Source organism: Gymnoscopelus braueri, assembly GCF_963280865.1.
Source record: "Gymnoscopelus braueri genome assembly, chromosome: 1".
Classification (NCBI taxonomy): Eukaryota; Metazoa; Chordata; class Actinopteri; order Myctophiformes; family Myctophidae; genus Gymnoscopelus; species Gymnoscopelus braueri.
In genome coordinates, this window is record NC_137603.1 from 19141640 (window position 1) to 19161971 (window position 20332).

General features: G+C 44.9%; 1 protein-coding gene across 1 annotated transcript in view; it reads right to left on the reverse strand.

The window, feature by feature from the left end:
- nav2a (neuron navigator 2a) overlaps positions 1-20332 on the reverse strand; it is a gene marked incomplete at its 5' end in the record, with an annotated part of 147913 nt that overhangs the window by 12281 nt on the left and 115300 nt on the right. Inside the window, 11 exon segments of the mRNA XM_080431960.1 lie at positions 227-324; positions 664-980; positions 1667-1836; positions 4337-4542; positions 4663-4786; positions 5463-5546; positions 8285-8359; positions 9331-9354; positions 12467-12519; positions 16173-16355; positions 17383-17543. Of these exon segments, the coding sequence (XP_080288086.1) occupies positions 227-324; positions 664-980; positions 1667-1836; positions 4337-4542; positions 4663-4786; positions 5463-5546; positions 8285-8359; positions 9331-9354; positions 12467-12519; positions 16173-16355; positions 17383-17543 (1495 nt within the window).

The following is a 20332-nucleotide window of genomic DNA, read 5'->3' on the forward strand; positions in this document are numbered from 1 at the left end:
AAGTCAGGACTAGCGAGTGTAGATATAGACCAGGTTTGGTAACCTGGTAAAAACTAAAGGTGAAATATGGAGGTTTCTGAACGAGAGCAATGATATGCTTTTTTTTATATGATCATTGGTAAGGCATTCCTGCTTCACTATAGACAGTACAGTGGAGAGACTGAAAGGAATGAAAGAGAATTCTCAAAACATAATTGATAAAACCCCCAGTGTGTCTGAGTCTCACCTCTCTCCACTTGTCCTCATCCAGGCTGACTACTATCCTGACATGACGCCCCTCCTTCCTCATCCCTCCATCGCCGGTGGTGTCATCCAGCAGCATGTCTGTCATGAACACACAAGTACACAGAAAACACTTTCAATCAAATGAGACTGAAATGTGCGTGTGTTTCTGTAAGACAAAACACGACTTATGTGCTCTTACGTACTGTAGGCATGAACGAACCAATTCCAACCAATAGCATGACATCCACCATGAATCAATTTAGCTATGACACGCCCACTTTTCAATGTTCAAGTTAATTGTATTCACAACGTTAGGTCCCGTCTGCCTATCCTGTTTCACTCGGAAATACAACACAATACGGATTACGGAAGATTTAATGTGGACTTTAAATGCAACATGTTGACAGAATCCACACACATACAAAGTGTTTGTCTTACCCAGGCTGGTGGACTCGCTGGTGCTGAGGTTGATGCTGTGCGGGGAGAGACACGAACCCTGGCTCTGGAGGTGTGTGTGGTGCGGAGGGGACGAGGCGATGGACACCTGAGAACTATGGAGCTTCAGACGGTCGTTCTCCGTCTTCAGTTTCTCTATCTCACACTGCATGCGGTTCATGGCCTCTCGGAGCTGGTCCAGTTGATGGGCGGAGCTGAGAGCCTCCAGTCTGATGTCTGTCAGCTTCATCTCTTTCTCCCTGAGTTCACTGCGGAGCTGCATCACTGTCTCCGCCTCGCTGTCTAAACACTCTGACAGACTACACACGCACACGCACACGCACACGCACACACACACAGGATTTATTATACATGCACAGAGACAGCCACATGTACATACATACATACAGTGATACAGTGGTGGAAAGTAACAAAGTACATTTACTTAAGTACTGTACTTAAGTACATTTTTTGGGTATTTGTACTTTACTTGAGCATTTCCAATTTCCAATACTTTTACTTCTCCTCCACTACATCTCAGGGGCAAATATTGTACTTTTACTCCACTACGATTATTTGAAAACTTTAGTTACTAGTTACTTTGCAGATATAAATGATTACATTATAAAACATACATTAACCACTTTAGCCCCATTTTATAGGCTTTTTGAAAATAGCAGATCTACAAGCTCATAACGCGTCGCACTGCGCGACGCGTTGTGAGCTTGTAGATCTGTTATTTTCAGAGCGCAACAAAACATAAAATGACTTGTCTTTTAGATCTACTGGATCTCTTCTCCACTAGTCCCTCACTAACATTTTAGTCTAGTTCTTATTTGTTGACGAAATTGTCAATATATTTGGTCTTAGTTTTAGTCATCGTAGATCAGTTTTTATTTGGTTTTCATTTAGTTTTCGTCAGTGAAAAAAGGTAGTCGACGAAACATTTTTCGTCATAGTTTTAGTCAACGAAATCAACATTGCCGTGCAGGTATACAGTACGTACAGCGAGTTGGAGTGTGTGTTCCTGAGCATGTTGTGACCGGAGCCGTTGTGGTGGGGCAGCCTGGGCGAGGAGGGCAGCGAGGAGTCTGTCATCTCCTCGATGTCGGAGTGGGAGGAGGCCGACTTGGGAGACTTCTTCTTGCTGAACGCCTGCTTGAAGGAGCTCCGTAGCTGTGGGGATGACAAGGACAACAGGGGCAGGAGATGGACGGTGAGATCACGGGGGAATACGTGTGCGTGCGTGCGCCTGATGGAATGACCCAAAAAGAGGAAAAGAGTGCCGGGAAGAGTGTAGGAAAACAGCTCTGAAGGAGTTGGAAAGAGAGTGTGCTCGGAAAGGAAAGGAAATAAAGGAATAGGTCGTCTTATGGGATGAGTGCTGGCTCTATAAACACAAACTTTTAATAAACACACTAAAACCCCAATTGTATGGCAAACCCACTACTTAGAACATGCTAAAAGGGTGCGTAATGGGTCAAATAATACGCACATACAGAGTGTGTGTGTGTGTGTGTGTGTGTGTGTGTGTGTGTGTGTGTGTGTGTGTGTGTGTGTGTGTGTGTGTGTGTGTGCACCTTGTCGGCCTGAGAAAGACATTAGGCCTAATCACTGTAATTTTAATATGCATACAGTTAAATCCTAAAATATTCCATTTGTAACTCAAATGTACAAATTTAACCACATGTTTTGAGCAAGAAGTTTGTGTTTATTGGGAGCAGGGCGACTCGAGGTCCCATAAGACATTGTTAAAACTGGGTACTAGAAGCACTACTGCAGAGTGGAGAGAGAGCGCCAGAGGACAGGCAGAGGACAGTTAGTAAACCTAGAGGTGCTGCTGGGGGTTTAGCTGGTGGTCTATACCATCCTTACCTCATACACCTTGCCACATCAAGCGATAGCACAGGAGGAAAGACAAAGAGACAAACCGCACATGTTCATACACGTAAAGTCCTGAGTGTTACATTAACTCTGAGAGAGTATAAATGTAACATTTGGTTACATTTGACTCTCTCAGAGTTACAAATGGATAAATGAACACTGAGGAACTTGACTGTGTACTGGACTGTGGGCTAGCGTGTTAAAACGGGAGAAGAAGCTTGAATTGGAAGCAACAGATATATAGGCTATTATATATCAATAAATGGGTTAGTAATAAATCAAGTCAAACTTGTATTAAACATTTACTAACACGCTACCACCGATAACATGTTAGCAACCCATTATTCCATTCTGCAAAACATATTTCCAATGGCCAGTGGGCAACTTTGGGGGTGCCCCCAGGCCGCCAGTTGCCCATGTATGGTCCAAAGTATGTTTCTGGGCAATTTATTGCATACTGTACATATGAAATAGATTTTCAACAGTAGGCTACATGATATCACAGCTACAATCTACCATGTTCCATTATATCCTGTAGCATGGCTCAACCCACGCCCACCCGTATACACCTACACACCATTACACATATAAGACTATGGACATGCTACACTAGAGAAAACCGCGCACGCGCACGCGCACACGCACACACACACACACACACACACACACACACACACACACACACACACACACACACACATCCTGACACCTGGAGTCTGATCTCCAGACATAGGAAGGTTGTTTATTATCATTGCAACTTAAAGCAGGAACTCTTTGGCACCAGATCAGACCAAAGCACTGGGACCTGCATCTGCTGAGCGACGCACAACTACTCTGTCTGCTTCATTCACACAGTCTGTCAAATCACATGAGCTACGACTATAAGGCACAACACAGATACGTTGTTGCATATTATGTCGTCATTGTCTTCCACCTGCCATCTATTGTTAGTTGTTAAGAACCCCCGTGCCCTATTCTGGGCATGTCATAATAGATGAACATTTGGCAAAAAAAATACGAATATTCAGCGAAAATAGCCAGTCTACAAGCTCACAACGTGCTGCGTTGCTATGCCTTGTAAGCTTGTAGATCGGTTATTTTCACCTAGGAGATTTAGTGTACATAGCTATATGGAGTTTAAGTGATTAATATTAGTAGCATCATAGGAGAATCCTTTCTAAGGATAAATTACACAGAAAACTAAGTAACCTTGGGGGGTGTGAATAGTAGGGTCCATAGGCAAAGTTTGTTTTGGCTTTTAGCACCCTCTGGTGGAAAAATGTGCACATAGACTAGCATACATATACACAGACAGACCGACGGCCTCATAACAATAGATAGTTTTGCAGTTCATCTCATCTAAAAATCCCACCACAAAGTCTCCAAGACTCTAAAACAGACTAATTAATTCATGCTGTGGCAACTTAATAGTCTTTGAAAAATTGTCACCAGACAGAACATACAGCAAGATACTTTGCGTTATGGTTCCACGACAGTGCGTGCTGCTACCATGGCAACCAGACGCCAAGTTAAGCTGAGGACAAACACCTTTGTTCATAACAACAATTGGCCTAGTAGTAAACTAGCACAGCAAACCTTTTAAGACTGTATCTGCGACCGTACAAAAATCAGCAGGCACACACGACACCTGTCGCCGACATTTGCCGTACCTCTAAAAGTGTCTGTTTGAAGTCAAAACGGCATCCTTATTAGACTTTATTAGCCAGCTAGATGTTGCTGTAACACCACACAGGGAAGGGGGATCTTCTCACACACCAAAGAAAAAACTCACCCAGTTCTTCTTGTTCTTCTTCTTGTTCTTGGCATCGGTGTCCATGTTGGAACCTACGCTAGAGTGGCTGGTGGCGCTGGCTATGCTGCTGACGCTGTCCGAGGAGAGTTGCCTCCTGATCCGCAGGTCCGGCTGTTGCTGGCTTTGCTGTTGTTGTTGTTGCTGGTGATGATAGTGGTGTTGTTGGGGGCTGCCGTTACTGCCACCTGAGAGGTGGAGGGGACGAATGGGAATCAGGATAAAGACGAGGTAAAGAAATGCAGGGTTTTTAGTGGAGTTGGGTGTAATGTGTGGTTTCATCTGGGCTGGGGCTGGGTTGTCCTTACCTGTCCTGTCTGCTTTGGGAGTGAGCTCCGGGGTGTTGATGACTCCGTTGATGGCCGCCTGTGCCACGGCGTTCTGCTTCTTCAACAACTCGATGGTTTTCCTCAGCTCGTTGAGCTCAGAGTCCTACAGGGTTCAACGTAGGGCAAAGTATTAGTATTAGAGAGCTAATGCATAATACTTCTTCAGATGACCGTGTCCTCATTCTCCTCATCAATGTAGAGGCTAGGCCTGACCTCGATTATTCGAATAGTCGACTAATCAGTCGAGGGGTGTCTGAGTCGACTGCCAATCTCTTAGTCGAAATTATGAAAAAAATATATATATTTTTTTAATTTATTTTTTTATTATTCGAGAGATTGGCCTAGTTTGTTATATTAATTAACTAATAGTTTGCCAAAAATAGGATATACATCATGATTTATTGGGAGAAACCAAGCAAGTATATGTTAAATCAGACACTAAGCACCCCTACAGCCCAAATGGAATGTTCCTCTATTGCATAACACATTCTTTGCATGATTTGACTGAGAGATTGGCAGTTGAATCAGACTGATTCGACTGACCAATCTCAGTCGAATCATCCAACAAATTTCTTTTTTAAATTAATTTTTTTGGGGGGGTGTTGCATTAGTCGACTGCCAGTCGACTATTGGCAATTAGTCGCCAATCAGATTCGACTATACAAATCCTTAGTCGGGGACAGGCCTAGTAGAGGCTTAGCATGTCGAGACCAAAAATGTGCTTTGACAGGTGCGGGACCTGCGTCCACAACACAAAAAGAGGGAGTGTCTCCCGTCACCTTCTGCTCGGCGGTCATGGTGAGACTCTTCAGCCTGATGGTCATGTTGCCTAGACTCTGCTCGAACGCTGCCACCAGGTGAGCCTGCAGGAATAAAAATCAGAATTATATTTGTAAAAACCTGTCTAACTCTGAGGCTCTCAATACCTTAAGTGGACAATAAAGGAAAATAACTTTTAAAAATTACACATTTTTAAAATAATTTGGAAGCACAAATTCAACAATTCAGCATTTCAGCAGTTGAGACGCTGCTTCTCTTCAAAGTGCTTCCCAGCACACCTCTTGTACAGGATCATTCAGGATGGGAGGCACTGAGCTTTGGTCCATAACAAGGCTTCCAAGAAGAGCCTGTCTGGATGATGGCTGGCCCTGCTGGCCAGAGATCCTCCTACAGGGGTAGCTATTCAAGGGGAGCCAGGTCCCCATGCTGTGCCCCACTGAGAGGTGACGTCTGTGGGACTATCGTAGCGAAAGCGCCAGCCTATAGATACGGCCGCTAACTCTACAGCTTGTCCCTGTGTCTGTGAGATTAACTGTGGGTTCATAGAGCTGATGATAACTGCCTGGGTGGGACAACACGGTTGGTTTTGGAAACACGAGGGTGGGAGATGTATGCGTGGAGGCATGGTGGAGCTGTCTCCACTGAGCACTGATAACAACTGATACTTAAAGCTGCGACCTTGAGCAGCTAAGGGCTGAGATACTAAAAGGTGAGGTCATGGTGTTAGTGAACCATGGCAGTGAGAGTGTGCTGTTTCCTCCACAAGAAAACACAGGAGCAGTTTCAACAGCTGCCTTGATCTTGGGGGGGCAGGACACCAAATATGACATCATTCAGGCAAAACCATTGACCAAAGCCAAAATACCATTAAACCCAAATAAGTCATAGTAACAGTTCAACTGCTGTATCTCAGCATTGCTCCACTTCTCATACAGGGGGGGAAGAAAATAATTACAGATGGCAAACCCATATACATCAGCCGGCCAGGACTACTAGAAGTGTACTTGAAGGCAAACCCAAACAGACTAATAACGGCCCAGATGGTCCACATCATAAGGAAAATAGGAAATGTGTGTGTGTGTGTGTGTGTGTGTGTGTGTGTGTGTGTGTGTGTGTGTGTGTGTGTGTGTGTGTGTGTGTGTGTGTGTGTGTGTGTGTGTGCACACGTGCGTGCGTGTGCGTGCGTAAGTACGTATGTATGTATGTGCGTGCGTGTGCGTGTGCATGTGCCATCTAAATATGACACTCACTGCACTTTATGGTATGGCTACTTTGCCTTCTCTTGCAGAGAGGCGCAACAAACATTGTTTTTTATTTATTTTTAAAATCCTCATTGGGAAAGATCCTTTGTATTTATTTGTCTTAGATGTTGTCTTGGGAGATGTACGACATCTTAATGACTTACTTTTTACTTAAAATCCCTAGGGCTCAGACTGAGTTCAAAGACAAATCTTTTTCTTTTAATGCCCCCGACTCCTGGAACGCTCTTAAACAAATTGTTTAACTTGTTTCAATGCCAGCATTTGAAATCCATGATCATGCTCCACTGTGTATCTGTTTGTAATTGTTACAAGTTAGTCTGTGTAAATGAGTGTAACCTCAGAGCCTCTCGAGAATAAATTAAGGGTTGTAATTAAACGCAATAAAACAAATTAGTGTCTATATGCTATTGAAATGAAACAATTCCATTCCTTTGCTCAAGACCCCTTCAAATCCCCATAAGAGCCCTATAGCCTGTGGTCCGCGGACCCTACTTTGAGAGCTTCTTCTTCGTACACGACCACCATTGGAGGTGGGTTGGCGGTGGAGGTGGTTCAAGTCACAGCTCCTCTCTCTCACATCACGTGAGAAGCATCGGGGGAGCGAGGGACCGCTGTTCTAAGATTCTCAGCCTCGGGGTGGCAGATGGGAGGTGTTCTCATCATAACTCAACACAGTCATTCAACTGTCTGGGGGCCATGTAATCAAATATTTCAACAAAAGTATACCTTCCCTCTCCCACCCCTCCTATATATCCCCTATCTCTATAATCCATATATGTTATTCTCTCAACCCCCCAACACACACACACACACACACACACACACACACACACACACACACACACACACACACACACACACACACACACACACACACACACACACACACACACACACACACACACACACACCTCTTATTTATTCAAGCGGCGTCAGTAGTAAATCTTTAGCTAGCATCTTTTAGTCGACCACCTTAAGGAGTGTGTCAAGACTTGACTCCCGGCGTAATACAACACCGAATTCACAGTTGTACCACCAGCATACAGCGTAAAACACCGTGCACAGATTACCACTGAGGTGTGAGAAGAAGACTTCTGCAGTCCGTGAAGAATCCGGGCTATAGGGACTCCAAGACTCTCGAACACTTTGCCAGAAGAACTCAGGCGAAGCCAAATCAGTGTCATCGTTTAAACACTGCAATATCCCAGTGGGACCTCTTCACTTCGTTTCATTTTTATCTTTCGTATTATTTTTATTATGGTACATAAATAACGAGTCGTGAAGGAACAATTAATGGTACTGTGTAACAAAGACCTCAGTGATGTTGACATGTTCCTCTCAAACACCATACAAAACAATTTCAGAGCACTTTGAGGCATAATTATCGTGAAATAAATGTGTGTGTGTGAGAGTGTGTGAGTGTGTGTGTAGCTTCAGGGTATGTAAGCTCAAGTTCTCAGTGTTGGATATATGTGATCCGACACATCTCTGCAGATGTCTGAGGAAGTGTTTTTCTTGCGTGTATGTACGCACAGGTGAGCGTGCATTTCCTCACTTACATTAGCACTCAGCTGCGTGGTGAGGGCGGAAACCTTCTCCTGCGAGGCGTCCAACTCCCGCCGCAGCTTGCGTATCTAAACGTATAAGAAAGACACAACATCATCACAAAGCGCTGAAATATAGACAAACCCCACACACCACTGACAAAGGCAAGTACACGCAAAATCACACACACACACACACACACACACACACACACACACACACACACACACACACACACACACACACACACACACACACACACACACACACACACACACACACACACACACACACACACACACACACAGTATATATCTGAGCACACTGTGAACAAAAAATGCAGGAGCACTCCCAGATCTGCGCCCGATACGGTGATGTATCACGGCACACCGCAGGTGTTCTACACGGAGCAAGGGGCTTGCTTACAAGGTCACGGACAATACAGCTACATGTGTAACCAGATACAACTGTGAACATGTCCACCTCCCCCCTCCCTCCCTCCCCCCCCGTGTTCCAACCGCAACATATAGAAAAGGAACACCACGGTGTAGCAGTTGTGGTATCATGTATATGTGGTGAAAAGTAAGTACATTTACTTAAGTACCGTACTTTTTTAAGTAAAATTTTTAGGTATTTGTACTTTACTTGAGTATTACCAATTTCCATTACTTTTACTTCTACTCCACTACGTCTCAGAGGCAAATGTTGTACTACAATTATTTGAAAACTTTAGTTACTAGTTACTTTACAGATGTAAATTATGATGTTATAAAACATACATTAACCACTTTAGCCCTATTTTATACCTATAGGCTATTTGAAAATAGCCGATCTACAAGCTCACAACGCGTCGCGATGCGACGCGTTGTGAGCTTGTAGATCTGCTATTTTCAAACATTTGAGTACTTAGACTTTTGGTACTTTAAGTACATTTTGATGCCAATACTTTTGTACTTTTACTCAAGTAAATTTTGAATTCCGGACTTTTACTTGTAACAGAGTACTTCTACATTGCAGTATTGATACTTTTACTTGAGTACAACACAATAGCACCGCTTACCTCTGACTGTGACTTCTCCTCGTTCTGTGGAGAAAAAAAAAGAAGAAGAATAGACAAGGGGGAAAATAAATCATTAGACGGTTTCCTGACTGCACTCCATCATTTGCTGCTGTGATGTCGGAGCTGTCAAGCTATAATACACAAGGTCAGAATGCAACTGCCTTGTGGCTCCGGGCTGTCTGTTTTTCTTTGAATGCTAACCTCCCGTATGATTTATAAGTCCCACGGAGACGTGCTTATTAGAGGTTCAATGGTAGGTTGTCTCATGTAACATGTCTGGAGTGCACAGATATACGCTGCTCCGAGGCATTTTCGGGGCCGACTGCTGCATGTGCGTGTGTGTGTTTGTGTATTTCTGTGTGTGTGTGTGTGTGTGTGTGTGTGCATGTCTATTTTGACATGGGCTTGTGTGTAATGCACACATGCGTGCATGTCTTCTGCGTCAAGGATCCCATTGTCTCCACATAGGTCAGTATTCAGAACAATGGCAAACAAAAGACAGCTATAGGTAAATGTGTTCGGGAGGCGGGAGGCGGGAGCACACACACGCACGCATGTTAACATACACACATATACTGTAGCCTACATGTTGGCCTTTCCCGTGAACAACATACATCACTCACCCACCCAGCTGCTTGTCGCACATTTACATGTAAACACTTAGGGCGAAGCTGGGGTTGAGAAACAAACGTAGCCTATAAGAGCAATTTGTAAGTGGCTCATCATGCCCAACCCAGTCTGAACTATGTTACTTAGTTATTTCTCAAACAGTCTGAACACAAGAGTTGGTACACAGCTAAATCTGGAATGTTCATTAAATTCTTGAGAGTTAAATTGACTCACGAGTACATTTTTACAATGTACATTTCACAACGCGTCGCATCGCGACGCGCTGTGAGCTTGTAGATCTGCTATTTTCAAACATTTAGTATTCTTACTTTTGGTACTTTAAGTACATTTTGATACCAATACTTTTGTACTTTTACTCAAGTACATTTTTAATTCCAGACTTTTACTTGTAACAGAGTAATTCTACATTGCAGTATTGATACTTTTACTTAAGTAAAACATTTAGTACTTTTTCCACCACTTCCAAATTCTGAATTTGATAGCCAGGGCCTGAGAAGGCAGTCACCGGGCACTTCCCAGTAGCAGTGCAAACACTTTGAGGAGAACTGTAAGCTGTGTTGAAAAACACAACCACCCAAGCAGAAGTACAGCTAACATTTTTTCCCCATGGTTCTGCCTACATGTACCTCATTTAGTGTGCTAAGAAGTGCTTTGACAGGTTACCACTCCTGCCAAATTACCACTAATAGCTATGCGTGCGTGCGTGTGTGTGCAAGTGTGTGTGTGTGTGTGTGTGTGTGTGTGTGTGTGTGTGTGTGTGTGTGTACACAGCAAGTACACACGCTCTGCTCGCTCCCCCGTGCCCTTGAAGAGGTGTGAGGAGGTGTTTTTGCGCAAAGTGCTGCATGTCATCACAACAACAGACATGTCAATCAAGCAGATCAAGCAACCCACACAAAACTTTTTTTTAAGATTACACATTTGACAGTCAAATGACCAAATGAACAAAATACAGCTGAACGTCCAGTGTTCATTGCAAAAGGATGAGTCTAAAAGCGATGCTTAAATCCAACATTGGGAGGCAAGAACTTGCCTGCCTCCTGTCACACATATACCCCTGGTGGCCTATAAGGTCAATTAATCCCCTTACCGCCTTCCCTCCTGTGCTTCCCCTATGGTGTCTCCCTATCAGTTTACCTGCTAATCTCAAAAAACAATAGTTAGCTTAGGGGGAATGCCCACTCTTCCCACACAGTAAAAATTGTCAGTGTTCATTTATCCATTTGTAACTCACTGTGAGTGTACAAATGTAACCAAATGGACGCTTACTGGTCCTTTTGGTTACATTTATACACTCTCAGAGTTAAAAGAACACGTAGGATTTCACTGTGTATTAAAAACAGTAACCTGCCCCCCCCTCTATCCCTACCGTGCGTTCCCAGGAGGTGAGCGTGCCCGTCATGGATAAAGTCGCCATCATCTTGACGCTCCTCTCTCTCTCTCTCTCTCTTCCCCTCCTCTATCTTTAAAAATCTATTCCTCTCTGAGGATAGAATGCTCCGACCTGTTCTGCGCTGGTATCCAGTGTCTGAGAGCTTTCCCTGCCTTCTTTCTCTCTCTTACACCTGCCCAGGTGTACGAGGAGGAGGAGGAGGAGGAGGAGGGGCCATGCAGTAAAACACAGTTCTCCCATTGGCTAGTGGGCGTGGCTGTGGGCTGGCCCCCAAACGCACCTGTGCGATTGCGGTCAGAGCTTCTTTTTTTTTTTGTGTGTGTGTGTGTGTTGGGTTCTATAGTCACAAATCCCTGGAGATTAAGGGGGTAAATTGCGAGACAAACTATTTTGGCCGACTCTATATGACATAGATGTAGGTAGAGGGAGTGACTGGCTCTGCTGGATTTCTACAGGGGCCTGTATGAAGTGTTTAACCCATTAAGACCTGAGGCCGATTCTAAAAGAATAAATTCAATTTAAAAACAATTACCTCAACATATTTTGTTCCAGGGACCCCCAGAAGCAAAGATTTGAGTTACAACTGTTTGCTTTAAAAATATGTATATTTAAAGATTTGCAAACATTTTCACGATTCTTCTGAAATAGCAGATCAACAAGCTCATAGAGTGGCACCGAGTGCCACGCTATGAGCTTGTATATCTGCTATTTTTTAATGTAATGCACATTGGTGAATGTAATGCACGTTGTAAAGTGCTTTGGAGAAATGCTCTATAAGAAATGCACCGTTTATCCTTTTCTGATCTGTCTGTCAAATATACGCATAATGAATGTACTCTGATTGCTGAATCTATCCACCAGAGGGCGCTGAAAAGAGCAAAACGTGGGCTGAAACACACTACCTACCAGACATCACAAATCACAAATCAAAGGCAAAGGGCAATGCCACTAATATGCACACCTCTATTAGTTGCCTGGTTTGCATTGCAAAGTATTTCTACACTTCTGCACACATCTGAAAGATGCCTTTGTTCTGTGAGCGCATGTTGAGCGTGTGACATTTAATGTACACATTACAATGCAAACAAAGTGTGACCCGAGTCGTCTACTCACCGTGGAGTAAATGGAAGAAGTGCTGGAGACCAAGGACAGGGAAGAGCCGTGGACTAAAAAGAAGGGAAAGAAAAAAAAGAGATTAGTATATAGAGCTACATACACAACATTATAGAAATTACACCAAGACCCCCCAGAATGTCATCGCTGAGCTCCTCCTGTGCATCAAAACCACCCACTGTGCACGTGCACCACCTTCCCATCCAGCCACACACACCCTACCATTTACTGGTACCAGCAACCCCCCCCCCCCCCTCCCCTTCGGAGTCTCGCCTGTCTTGACTCGACCGCCACCGTAGTGTAAGTGAAAAAATAACGCCGGCTGAGCTCTGTGGTCATAAAGATAATACTCCTACACACATGACGAGTCGGGAGTGCGGTGCAGCTAATAACAGCCTTGCGCGTACAGCTCCTTAATGACTCAGAAGCTAATCGCACATCAAAGGCCCAGGGCCACGGTGCACTACGCCGGGTTGCCTTGCCTTGCCTTTTTTACTGCGCTGCTGGGGAGCAGATCAGTGCGGATTAGGAACACCGATGGCAAGGAAGTCAAAATAAAGTCAGCACTTTCGCTCATTAGACTTCACAGGGAGGGTTCATTTGAGGTGGAGGGCTGTGTGCGCGCGGTGTGTGTGTGTGTATGTGTGTGTGTGTGTGAGAGAATGGAAAGGTGATGATTCATCAGCAGCCACTTTGATCGAGGATCCCTCTTCTAGACGCGATGCTGAGGTGGGGTCGGGGCTTTGAAATATTGCTGACCTCAAAATGACGGGCTCAAGTTCAATTTTACGGGAGGACAATTGATGACTCGCTTTTATCCTTCGCTTTCATGTTAAGCGTCGCGGAGGGCAAGACGTGATAATGATGGCAGAGTTGAGGTTCAACAGTAATGCCCCATTTAACCTCGAAATGACAAGAGCTTCAAAGTGCAGAGTAGAACCAATATGGAAAGTTCATTTCTTCTGGAAGTTAATTAAGAGTAGGACTAGATGACTTACGGCATGACATTTTAAATCCTCTTTGACTAATGAGGGTGGGTATGAGGGGGCGGGTTACGACAGAAAGACCATTTATCTCCAAATGCCAAGAGTCCGCAGTTTTGAGTATAGCACACTTTGTGAGCTATGGGCGTTCTATAGGCCAGTGTTTCATGGGTGGGTCACAAACTCCATAAAGTGGGTTGCAATGACATTCTCACATGGTGACAGATACAGAAATACTGTTGCTGTTGTTATCTAGTACAGTGGTTCTCAAAGTGGGGTCCTTGAGGGAGTTCGAGGGGGTCCCCAGCTAAATGATGGATAGTTAGGAACCAAATGGACCCTTATGGGTCTGTAACTCAGAGAGTGTACAAATGGAACCAAATGGACCCTAACGGGTCCATTTGGTTCCATTTGTACACTCTCAGAGTTAAATTAACATTGATTATACGATATAAATGGGGGTCCCAGAGATAGAAATGCCATTAAATGGGGGTCCGTAGCCTCTAATGCATGTCAAACTGGGGGTCCTTGACATTAGCTAGAGCCGTAAAAATCTTCTCTTATGGGGGTCCATCCATGGCATATCTTTTCAAATGGGGGTCTGCTGGCTAATAAGTGTCAATTTGGGGGTCCTTGACATGAAAAAGTTTGAGAACCAATGATCTAGTATATGAGGCTGTTGCTTTGTCGGAAAAAGGCGGAAAGTTGGATCTCAAGAGCAAACTGCGGAGGAAAACTACTGCTATAGACGCTAAAAGAGGATAGGTTTACGACTGCGGGGGTTAAGAAAGGAGGTGGGTGTGTGTGTGGGTCAGGTGACAGTTAGAGGTAATGGGTTTTCTGTCTCAATTGTGGGGCAGGTCCGACAAAGTGTAGGGTGTGTATGACCATTATTTCTTCTGCTGTCCATTTGACGATGCTCAAAGTAACTATACACCTTGAGAGATACGTGAATGCTCCGATCTATGTTACCGAGCTAAAGAAATTAGTGCATTCGTACACACACACACACACACACACACACACACACACACACACACACACACACACACACAGACACACACACACAGAAAGTGAATGGGTTTCTTGGATATCATCATGTTTCTGTATTATAAAGCATCGCGGTGAGAACCCCATGTAATTATCTCCTTGTCTTCAACCCTGCAGGGAAGTCTAGGATACTGGGAGTTCAGAAGGAGAGAGAATACAGCCATACTGGGGGACCTTCAGCAATGTGTGTGCATGCATGTGTGTGTTCGCGTGTGTGTGTGTGTGTGTGTCTGTCTGTCTGTCTGTCTGTCTGTCTGTCTGTCTGTCTGTCTGTCTGTCTGTCTGTCTGTCTGTCTGTCTGTCTGTCTGTCTGTCTGTCTGTCTGTCTGTCTGTCTGTCTGTCTGTCTGTCTGTCTGTCTGTCTGTGCGTGCGTGCGTGTGTGCGTGTGTGTGTGTGTGTGGACTCAATTCCTAATGAGCTCACACACACACAATTGCTCCCCTGAGGATACTTACAGTACAAATCCGGTTTCAGTGTCAATGGGTTCAAACTAAAACTCTGTCTCTCTATTTCTCTCTCTCAGTGGCCTTTACTCTCTCTTTTCTATCCACAGAATTTCACTCCCACCCTCCTCCTCCCGCGAAAAAAGAGCAGAGCACATAAAAGGGAAAGACATCTTCTTTCTCTCACTGTGAATAGCGCCTCTCTGTTTCTCCATCCCTCATTCCCGGCTCTCTCCATCACTTCTCTCGCTCCAGAATAGCCTCTCAGCTTGACTCTGTACTCTTCCGTTCCCCCTTCCTTCCTTCCTTTCTTCCTCCCTCTCTCTCTCCCCCTCTCTCTCCCCCTCTCTCTCCCCCTCTCTCTCCTCTCTCTCTCTCTCTCTCTCTCTCTCTCTCTCTCTCTCTCTCTCTCTCTCTCTCTCTCTCTCTCTCTCTCTCTCTCTCTCTCCAAGACTTGGCTGATGTCATTTAAATCAAAGCGCCGTATGTGCCTGGCCTTGAGGACCAGGCACCCAGACCCAGTAAGAGCGGGATGTTGGGTGGTGGGTGCAGGATGTTGGGCGGGGGGGGGGCGGGGGGGGTTGGACTGGTGGTCTGTCTGTCTGCCAGCACTGGTTGGAAGAGAGCCAGGCCTGAAGCTGTTTTGCTAAAGCGATAAAATGAAACCATGCAGCTTATGGGCAAACAAACAATGGCGAATCCAGAAGCGGATTATCGACTTGTTGACTGAGATAGAGGGAGCTTTTCCCAAGAGTAGCGCATGTAATCTCCTCCTAATATGCTCTAAACAGATAAACAGCTACTTCTGCTACCCTCAGGGTATGGCATGGCAGAGAGAGAGAATGGCAGAGAGAGACAGAGAGGTATACAAGTCTTGGAAAAGGATTAAGCCTAATTATGGATTTGAGATATCCACGGATAGGAGGAGCTGAACGGGGCTCATCTAGTCAGATAATTGTTTTGCTAGCTCTCGTCCGTCCGTCCGTCCGTACGCAGTGGTGTAAAGTAACTAAGTACATTTATTCAAGTACTGTACTTAGGTACAATTTTGAGTATTTCCAATTTTCTATCCAACCACCCATTCCTCTCTCGACCCTCCATCCATATTCATCTCTCTATCTCTCTATCTCTCTATCTATCTACCTATATGACCGCCTTCCATTCGTCCATCTTTGTCTGTCCATTAACACATTCATCTGGCCATATCCTCTCATCCTCAAAGATCGTACCCTCTTCAAAGCCGTCCCTGAAGGACCCTGAGCGACTCATGGTGCGCGTCTTCTCGTCCAGAGACATGCAGGAGTTCCTGAGGCGGGTGTCGCTGCAAGGGTCGAAGGAGACGTCCTGATTGGTCAGGCTGTTGTTGCGCAGGCTGGCCAGGTTGATCTGAGCCGCCGAGGTAGGACTGGACGCTACAAAGAAAACAAAACATTACAGTCAGTCACCAAGAGCCACAGAGAGAGAGCGGAGAGAGGGTTCTCTATTCACTGAACCACCTGCAGAGATTCATACGAGGACTTTGCTTTGGCGTGTGGTGCAGAGACCAGCAATGATTAATGCCTGACTAAAGTATCAACAAAGTATATGGACGCATGTTCAGGGATATAGTAGAATCCAGGGGTAAGCACGCACATCCCAAAACAACTTATCGGGTGCTGGACAACGATACGTACATCAGGGAAAGAGGGGAAGTCCGCACACCGTTTAGCTCCCAGTAGAACATTTTATTAAACTAGAAGTTTGGCCCGCTGCGCAGGCCTCCCATCTAGCGTGACGTCGCTTGTTTCTCGCGCAGAATCTGGTAACCTAACTTTTGGTCCCGCAGAATTGTTGTTTATAGACGGTAAGACGATAGCGTGGGTAATAATGTTTTGTTTGGTATGTACATGGCACGACAATGACGGACATATCAGCGTGACTGCGGTGGGAATAGGGACTGCAAAGACATAATGTGTAAATACTATGAGAAATTTTTGGCTAACGCTAAACGCTGTGCTAAAGGGTTTCCCCTTCCGGTGTGGTCGCTACTGTGCCAAAATATTGTTGGACGGAAATAATTATGCTCCAAAGAGGCAAATGTATAGTGAGCAATGAAAAGTAGACGAAACAATGCGTAAATAAAGCGAGTGACAGGCAACGTTTCGACCGCAAAGGGTCTTCGTCAATGTATCAGACCTGATGAAGACCCTTTGCGGTCAAAACGTTGCCTAACTATTTAATAAAATGTTCTACTGGGAGCTAAACGGTGTGCGGACTTCCCCTCTTTTCAAGGATATAGTACCAACAAGAAAATGCCCTAGCATACATTTAGGTGTACGATGACAACAAATCTGCAGTACAAAACCAAATGTGCATGACATGCATGAGAAGTGCCCCCTGGATTCTGGCTGAGCACAGTCCAGTTAAATATGAACAAGAGATATTAAGCAGGATCCTTACCGAGCTGTCCGAAGTTGAAGCGGGTTCCAGAGGGGGAGGTGAGGCTGGACCCGGGGGAGAAGGGCGAGTTGCTGGCCGAGTCCTGGAGCCCGCTGGTCGAGTGGGACCGCAGCCAATCCCGTGCCTCCTCGTGACTGCGTAGCTGGGGAGATGGGCCGTACCTGGGCGAGAAGAGGAAGTTAAATGTTTAAAGGGTGAAAATCAGAGGAGAAACAACACCAGAGTTATAGCTGTTTGGAATCAGTGGCGTCACGCAAGCATCAGGGGAGGAGGGTGGCTTTTATTTTGTAGCTGTCCGGCAGAAACCAGCTAACCCTATTTTGACGCTTTTGATTTTTTTTTTCATAAATCAGGGCCATTTGAACACCCTTTACGTTTGTGTGTTGGTAAAAAAAATATTGAACCAATGAAAAGCATTAAAAAAAGCGCTTCTGACAGGGTAGGTAGTTAATACCCTCACAAAAACATGTAGTAATCCTGGTCGCTATACTGCCTCCCCCATGACAGCCGGGGCACCTGATGGAGGGGAAGGGAACTGGTTGGAATAACAAGAAGGTCAGTTGGCTCTCATAGAGACACACGGGGACAACAAATTTCACGCCCACTTTTGAGACAGCGCCGCTACTCGAGGTCCGTTAGAACGATGAACTGCAGCTGCCAATGCATTCCCTATGAGAGGATATGAAAGTTAGCCTACTTATAAATTATCCTGCATTAACTGAAGACGATATTGATTTAAATAAAAATATGTTTCCAAATGTATGGAGTGTCTTTGTCAACATATCTTCTTGTTTTCTTAATAGTTGATGTGTTTCACATTTAATTTGCCACTTTAACGAGTTACCCATAATGCTAACACAGCAGAGGGTAGACAGCAGACGGGCATTTCAGTGACATCACTGTCTTTACGAGCGCCGAGCGCCGACCAGTGGCGTACCCACTGTAGAGGCAGGAGAGGCGGTCGCCTGCCCAACTAAGATCTCGCCTCCCCTAAATAAATAAAAATTACCCAAAAAGATTTGAACTGAGCAGATTGGACCTTCTGTTCCAGAGATAATGACCAAAACCTATTGAAAACAGCCACTTTCGTCAGTTTTCTGGGTATTGAAAACCTCAAGGGATGCGTCCGTGACGTATATACCATGCGACCACTTAAACTCTGGATCTCCGATGCTAGCGGTTTTGACATACTGATGGAGTATATTATAGTATATTGTGGGTAGTCTATCGAGATGAAAGATATAGGACATTAAAAAGGACAAATTAAACAAATGGGACAGATTATTAGAAAACAAAAAAAATCGCTACAGCCTCAGTAGTTAACCAGTGAAATGACGGTATTTTACAATGCCTCTCATAGAGATTGCATTGAGAGCTGCAGTTCATCGTTCTAACGGACCCCGAGTGTCAAAAGTGGGCGTGGATTTGTAGGCCTTCCGCTTCCGGCCGTGTGTCTCTATGCATTGAAGGAAGCATGAGCTCGGCCCTGGCCTCCCTAGGCTGAAGGGGACTGGTGTAGCGCTGGTGTAGGGCAGGTGTAGCGCCCAGGATCACTCAGGAAATTGGCACCGGGTGAAAAAAATGGGTTACAAAAATCGCGGGATAAAACTTTAAAAGAAAAAAAAGCGCTTCTGACAAAACCAGCTAACTCCATTGGATCCTCAAGCTTTCTGCTAAACCAGCTAAGTCGACCGGAGTTAGCTGGTTTTGGCTGGTGTTGACTCCAGGCTCCACCCCCTTTTGACCTCCAACCTCATTGTGAGCTTGGAGGTCCATTCAGCTGTTCTTATCAACGATGAACAAAACCTCCTAACTCCACTCTTTTTCATTTCCTGAAAAACGAACATTTTGGAGTTAGCTGGTTTCTGCCGGACAGCAGAGATTTACTGGATTTACTGACCATTAAAACTAATTTCTTACAAGTGGTTCTGGACCCCAAAACATGTGTCAAGTGGACAAGAGACACCTCAATGAACAGACATAGGCAATGTAATGGTCGTGACTTGATGACAAATTCACTTAATGACAAATTCAGGTCCCAGTGGGAAACCAGTTGAGAACCACTGGCCTAAACAGCCTGATAAGCACCAGCATTAATTAGCCTGGGTCTACCGTCTGATTAATCACAGGTCAAAACATGGATGACCACACAGCGTGAACACACAAACTGACTTTAGGCCGGGTGCGACAAACAAGCCGACAAGTGGAGAAAAAAATGCAGACAGATAAAGAAATTGCACCCCGAAATTAAGCAGTGAATTGTATGACAGCGTGACGGCCCCGTGTGATGACCACAAGTGACATGCCACTTCACCGAAAGCACAACACAAAACGTTCCAAAGGTGCCAAAAGCAATGAAACAGCAACAGCAACATGAAGTGTGGAGCACAAGCCGTGATAAAGTGAATGAGACACAGGAGAAGCTGTTAGCCATGGTTCACATGACGCTCGTCTGTCACAAGCATCATGGAACCGAAAGTTCCTGGTTTTCGATTTATTTACAACTCTCACATGTACATAAACGTTCAGATTTCAAATATAAAGTGCTTACCCATGAGCCACTGATGTTACAAGTTGATGCGACCCGCGATAAGTACCCGTATCTCCCGTATTGTTCAATAAAAAGCATTTTAATCCGATCGCCGGCCATTTTCTCCAAATTTTCTCCGATGCTTTCAACTATGCCACACTAATGGTTGGGAAGTGTATTGCACTCTGATGATCGGATTAAAATGCTTTTTATTGAACAATACGGGAGATACGGGTACTTATCGCGGGTCGGATCAACTTGTAACATCCGTGGCTCGTGGGTAAGCACTTTATATTTGAAATCTGAACGTTTATGTAAATGTGAGAGTTGTAAATGTCAAAAATCGAAAACCAGGAACTTTCGGTTCATGTTTCAGGGCTAGAGAAGCTGTGTGCGTTGGGTATAGGCGGGTGTGCGTTT